Source organism: Trichoplax adhaerens, genomic scaffold, assembly GCF_000150275.1.
Source record: "Trichoplax adhaerens TRIADscaffold_11 genomic scaffold, whole genome shotgun sequence".
Classification (NCBI taxonomy): domain Eukaryota; kingdom Metazoa; phylum Placozoa; class Uniplacotomia; order Trichoplacea; family Trichoplacidae; genus Trichoplax; species Trichoplax adhaerens.
Window position 1 is genome coordinate 1396423 of NW_002060953.1, and position 7506 is coordinate 1403928.

The 7506-nt window shown below is 29.5% G+C and overlaps 1 protein-coding gene across 1 annotated transcript; it reads left to right on the top strand.

Moving 5' to 3' along the window:
- Positions 1-6155: 6155 nt before the first annotated feature.
- Positions 6156-7169, top strand: TRIADDRAFT_59536 (uncharacterized protein; the record flags this gene model as incomplete). The annotated part of the gene is made up of 1 exon (XM_002115482.1): positions 6156-7169. The coding sequence occupies one exon, from the start codon at positions 6156-6158 to the stop codon at positions 7167-7169; it is 1014 nt and encodes a 337-aa protein (XP_002115518.1).
- Between the last annotated feature and the right edge of the window lie 337 nt (positions 7170-7506).

A 7506-nucleotide genomic window follows, 5' to 3' on the forward strand; every position in this document is an offset into this window, starting at 1 on the left:
TGAGGATCTTGCATTTTAAAAACCTTAACATTTGCTACTTCCTGTAATATGGATTGCAAGTACTCGTTTACAGAATGTTGTATGATTTCTGTAACTATTTTCATAATTAATAGTAAGAACTATAGTTTGCAATAAAGCCTCAAAGAATCAATTCTGATAGTTATTTAACCAATTGGTCTACGTGTAATGTGTCTGTCTTATATTTAGATATAATTTGCTTTACTATTCTACTTTCATGTTATAAAATTTTAAGCTCTATAACGACAGTGACCAACATCAGAGCATCAGATATGATCAAACATGTTTATTAAAGTCAATGTAGGCAAAGACGGTAAGTAATATTTGAAGAATTTTAGCTTCAAAATCAACATTTAGCCATTTTACAATGCAAAGCTAATTATAATTAATGATTTTTACATTTCTTGCATAATTTTTTAATAATTATAGTTTGTTACTAATACTAAAGTCACCATAATAATTTTCACAGTGGGCTACTTATCAGTTCTGAGATTGCAAACTTGTTATTACGTTCAAATTTTAAAATTTCCGAATATAGTAAACAACTATTGTAAATTCTCATATCAATACCATTACATCAGCTTTAAAATTTTTTTCTAAAAAGCTTACTGAATTAAAATAAAGGAAAGCTGATTAATTGCTTCTAAATTTATGGCATTAATTATATTGTTATTCATATTTATTTAATATTGGGCCTTACAGACTTCATAAAATAAATTTAAAACAAAATTCTTCAAAGGCATAATTTAAGAAATTTATTATCGAAAAACAGTCAAGGTTAAAAAATTAATTCTAAGAGTTACAGTTTTCAATCATATAGCACACTGGTCTTTAAGAATATCCTGCATTGCTTTACAAACAGTATGACGCAGCTTTAACTTCGAAAAGAGAAATATTACAATCTCCCAGGATTTTAGGCTTTATAAGCTTATGCCTATCTATGTTAATCCTATTACACCATAACAATTATGTTTTGTAAATAGCGTTTACAATATTTATTGACGAAAGTAATTGCTGCAAAGTCGAGTTAATGGTTATACTGTATCTATCTGTATGCTAATATTTATTACCCTTGAAATACGGTACTTCACGAATAAGCTACTTTAGGTAAGTATTACGATAAACGTAGCATGAAGAATTTGTTAAATTAAAGGAATATTAATAAAATTCGATCACTAAAGTAGCTTCGGTGAGTTCCATCAATTTTTTATTTTGTCCTCCTAAAAGAAAATTTCACAATTGCGTAATTAATACTTATTAGCATCATATGAAGAGCAGAATGATAATCAATCACATTCAGCCAAATATACTACCGTAATGTCGACATTCATATCCCCAAACAAATTACAGATCGGTATTTTTTGATGCTTAATTCTTTTATAATATTATATCATTCTAAATTGACATTCTTCGACTTGAAAATTTGTAGGAGCTTTATTCTTAGCTTTCATTTTTGCTGTCAAATGATCAATTTACCCTAATATACTCATTGTCATCTAGCCTTAGACATAAGAAAAGGTAAGTATAAACTTTGAAAAAATATTATGGCTTCTAACTGGTCATCAATACTATTTTTTCGAAGAAGAATAATAATTTTTATTTAGATCCATGTTAAAAAAAAACGTGCGTGACATATATAATATTCCCTTTATTACGCTGATACGACGTATATGTTTACCTGCCAGTAATATTTCTGGTTTCCTGAATTACAACTATAACTTAAGTGTGCACCAGCTGATATGGAACAAATCCTTAATGTAGGACTAATTGCGGTAGGCTAAAATAGTCATCGCCAACTAATTTATCAGATTATAACCATCACTCAAGTTAGGATTAACCCTAGCTTGTAACAAATATCAAAACAAAATTTATACTACTAGAATAATTTTAATATGGGCATAGCCGATTGCAAACAACAACTAAATTTTATGGAACGTTCCTTTTAGAATTATTACGTATTTGTGACGGAGAATTCAAAGAATCAGCCGCTGCGGACTTAGTTGCTGTTCTCAAAATTACACAACAGGATTTAATGAAAGCAGATAGTTTATTATAGATGGTAACTAAGGTAAAATCTGGTATTTACGGTAGATCAACGTGTATGCTGTCGTGAGAAACGTGTGAAAGTACCAACACTGTGACCAGCGTAGCTAATTATTTCTGAGGTAGAAATAGACTTTATTTATAGCTTTTGAGATAAAACACAAACAGAGATCACAATTATATAATTAGATACAATGTATACCATAATAGTAAAATAATTGTAAAAAATAACGAAGACTGCTAACGCTACAAATAAACACAGCAAGCTGTGTAAGAATATAGTACAAACACACTCTAAATATGTTTATATTTAAGAGCAATACAAAATGTCTATAGTAAGAGTTGATAATAGTTATATTACAATCTAAAAACGCTACAGTGTTCAAAATTAATAAATTCTTTCTCAGCAATATCAGAATATTTAACCGCTGTATTACTTTTGAATCGTCCAAAATATTTTCTGCCAAACCGATCGAATTCGGCATAAGTTTAAATATAGTTTTAGTCAGATTTAATCATAAAATTATTCACTTTTAGGTTGATGCAAACATAAATAGCATATACCAAGTTACTGGTACTGTTGTAAGAAACAATACAACTAGTATTATCAAATTAATGATTCATTTCTAGAGTATACCGAAGTTTAGAAGATAAAAGTGTTTCAAGGATACTAAAACAAAAATAAATTAAATTCCTAAGCTGAATAGAATCCTATATTGCCAAACGAACGTAATATAAACTAAAACACTAGATTTAGTTATTCTTGCCACTATGGTACCGTTATATTGGTTGCAAAATTAAATAAAAACAAACAGTTAGTTAAAATGAATTATAAAAGAAGCGTACCAAAGAGACCGAAATAGTGAATAGCTTATCTTTAGGTAAATCTCAGTTACGAATTAGCCAGACTTCCAGTAAGCATAGAAACATTAATATTTTTTTATATTGCGAATTCAGTAAAATAGCAATTATTACATTAGTAAATTGGGCAAATAAATTAAGTAATAATAGCATCCTACGTGATTTAAAAAAACAGTTAACAATATGAAAATGAAATATCTGTCAATGAATAGGCATTGGCACATAACGTTTAAAGAATCGAAAATATTACAAACCTCACGCTGTCAAAACAAGAGTCGCCTTTTATGATTTAAAAGTTGATTATTTATTGTTCAGATAGCTGAAGTTAGGTACAAATGAATTTTATACCATTTTTTAAAAACCAATAGGAAAATATCACTAGCCCAAAAATTATTTATCCTCGCCTTATGGTATAGCTTAAGGCTGTCATAAATTTTCTGAAAGAGTTAGCTAGCAAGAATTAATATTGAAATGTGCAGCAGCATAGCGTAAAACGTTAAACTCCAGTAATACTGAATATTATCGGTATAAAAAGATAATTTGCTAATATGCGCACGAATTGATCATGAATTAAGTAATCAATGTAACTGCACAAAATTATAAACTATAAGTGCGACACAAATTAAAAGAAATAAGCCTAACAATAATTTGAAAGCTCCGAAACGTTCTACATAGCAATTAAGTAATGTTGTAGTGATGATCATTTTCTCGGTCGTAGCTGTGGTACGTAAGTAATTTGTGAATACATATTTAATTAAGCACTGTTACAAATATTTAATGTACGATTGTCCTCAACTAGAGCACCAGAAAACAAAATAGTTCGGATGATACTGTCGAAATCATGGTGTTTTAATTCCTTAATTTAAATAAAGTCTATGAAAATGACTTTTTTAATTATAAGCATTCTTTATTGAAATTCGAAAGATTGCTGTAGCTTATAAAACTTTATAATTCTTTGATTTAAAAAAAATTTATAAAATTTTTAATTTATGTGCTAAATTTAAGTTTACTCAAATTACTCGAAATTGCGGGTATAAAATTGCTGTTGTGGATATTGCTCAGTTTCTTTTAAGCGTAAATTAAGAACATATCGAGACTTTAGATTAAAGTCGTGAGATGTAGGAATAAAATATGTTAGTTAGCTAATATAGAAATAGACGCTCTAACAACTCTTGTAAGATTGACTTTTGCTACAGCTACATAATGTTATTCGAGTAATAATTCGTAGAAGACCGTTTGGGTGTTTTACATTGAATTCTAGTATTTTCTATAATTACATGATACGAGTACTACCATTTATTCTATTTTCATTAAATCACTATATCGGAAAAGGAATCCATTCCGGCTATTATCAGAATTCATAAAGCATTCCCGCTTAGTCTAACAAAATTGTAAATCATTTAATATTGGATATTTTTTCTATCAAAGACCACATGTTCTTCAATTATGACAGCAGTAATCAAGATTAACTGTATTTAGTATATTTAACTTTGAGGCCAAGAATTTTATCATGATTAATACAATATTGATATTTGATATTGTAATATTACCCTGTGTTAGATCATTAGTTGAATAAGTGATCAAAAGGCCTAATCTATTTTAAACTAATAGACCAATTAAAGAAATACATTGATGTAGAATAGACATCCGATCGATTATTGTTTATGGATCTAGAGAACAAACATATCGACAAAAACAATAATATCAAAAAATTTAAACTATTGTCACGATAAGAGGAATACTAATAATAACAAGTATTCTTATCTCTATAAACTTTCTTTATAATGATTTTAGAAGGTTATTGCTCAGGATTACGAAGGAAGTTTAGTTGTTTCATTTAGTTTCGGATAGTTGTCTTGAATAAATCAATATTACTGTGCAAGCTAATATGGTGCTGACTTCGTCGACGATGTTATTATCATCTACTTTAATTTATATTTCATCCAGAGAACGGAACTTAGCCTCTTTTATCTGTTATGCCTATAGCTATTGTCATTGAAATACTAGAATAAAAGACCTGAAAAGATAGAAATAAGACAGACAGGATACTTTCTTTGCAATTCACAGCTATTGTCAACTGTTTTTGTATTCATGACAATCACAGAGTTCAATCTTGGCCTAGATTGATAGCTTAACTAAATAAGAAGTCCGAAAATAGTTGATTTGCCCATCCACAAGGTATGCTATTATTATCAGGCTTTATAATTATTATTCATATTTGTTATTATCGGCTTAGATTAAGCCCTATGTACAACGTAGCTTTAAAGTGGTAAGTTTAAGATAGAAAACAATGACAAACCAGTATTAAACTGGCAAGTTATTGACATTAGCAACGGTAAGCAATGAATAAAATAATAGTTCTGCTATTTGGGCTATTAAACTTGCATACTGTTAAGGGCGGAGAAAACGTTACTCTGATCATAATGAACAAGCCAGTACTAGAGAGAGTGATTACAATAATAATAGAAAGAAAAGATCTAAGTCCACAAGACAAGAGTCGCCATTATTTCTTATTTATTTATTAGCTGAATCTTAATTTACTTTTTATCTACCAGTTAGCTAACAATTTAAGGTAACATTTTATTCTAATCGTGGCAAAGGTGCGGTTGCGATGCTTGTAATAGTATTTCAAAGTTGAAAAATATTAAAAATATCTTCGGAATAAATCTGCCATCATTTCATCAATTCCACTTTCTCGATATAGCTGATTATTTTAACGAAATTGCGATATTGATTGATAGAAAAGTCGTAGAGGGAAAACTTATACGAGAGGAAAACAACGACTTGGGTAATTGAAGGATTTTCACCTATTTTACGCATCTTTTGTCGATGTTGATTGGATAAATTGGTGTTGTTGAAAGAATTTATTTTAAGGTGTTACATCAATATTTTATCCTAAAAATGATTGATTATTATTGTAACTATCAACCTTTCCATAAAATTTGAAATTTTCTGTCACATTTTAGCTTACGTTATTAATATCTTCAGTTGTCTTACAATCTCAAGACACTCATCAAATTGGTTTAATAAACATTTTTTTAATAGAAGCACTACTTAAGAAGATTATCTACCTTTTTTTCACAGATTGTCATTACGTTCATAAAAAGTACTGCATTTAATCTACGTTCTTAATAGTTATACTGTATCTAAATATCGATTTCAAATTTTTAATTAAAATACAATTCTAAGACTTTTATACTTGACCAATTTCATACGATTGGTAGGTAAAAACGATGAATACTAGCCATATTAACCAAACTCTTCCACCTCCGCTACCAACTTTCCCTGGTGTTCGATTAGACCCACGTGCAATCGATATTTCAGCAACGGTCTTAATTAGCCTTAGTATCTTTACTAACGGCATAGCCATCTTAGTTATCGCCATGAATCGTAAAATATGGAACATTACCCATGGCATTTTAGCTAGTATGTTTACCGCTAGTTTACTTTATGAAACCCTTTACGCTCTACCATTTAATCACTTCTTAAGCGAATTAGCCTTTTCAGCGCCTTTATTCTGCTCATTAATACGTGGCATTGGTCTAACTCTAATGTTTATTACAACTCTTCATCACTGCCTTATTTGCCTTAATCGCTATTTAAATTTAGCCTATCCATTTACTTATCGTCAACGAGCATCTTATCGCTATGCTTTACCAGCAATTATCATGGTTTGGATTATTGGCATTATCACTGGTTCGATTCCTTATTACTCATTTCGTATACCTGTACCTACAAATCGATGCATTGTATCCATCGATAACGAAGCCGAGCGAATCTATGTTAATACAGCTACAAGTATACTATATTTTTTACCCTTGGTAATTATGATTATATCTTATGGCCATCTATTTTACGTCATTAACAACAAGCCAAAAGTTCTTTCCCTAATGCGATCCAATAAAGTATCACAAAGTTTTTTGGAAGTCAATAAAAAATTAATTCAACAAACATTCGGAATTTTAGGAGTTTACATAATCTTATGGATGCCTTATCAGACTGTTTTTTTATTGCTTAGCAATTACAATGTTAGTTTTCCGCTCTATAACGCTTTCCGTATGTTACGATTGTTCGCCTTGTTTTACTTGGTTATTAATCCATTACTCTTTATCTATCATATAAGCACATTAAGAAAGGAAACGATGAGAACATTTACCAAGAGAATTCCTAGTAAACGAACTAATAGTCATAATAGAGTGCTGACAACAGAATTCATACCTACCATAACTTATGAATCCAATGTTTGAAGTTTGCTAAAATAATCATCATTCTAAAACGGAATTCTTTTATTGCTGAATGCCAGCCTAACATTTTTAAAACTTATCGTAATCAAACGAAGAATAAAGCGCATTTTTTCGAAATTAAAGTTGATCTTAAAAGACTTTCAAAACTACCGATAATAGACAATTTCTACTATAATCTTGTAAAAGATTTATAATAGTGACATGGAGATTATTGCAGATTATTCGGATTATCTTTATCACTATGTCTAGTCTTATACTTCTAGCTATCATAATCAATCATGACAAAGACGAGATCATTACCATTAAATAATGATCAACCATAGCGAAGATCGGATCAATA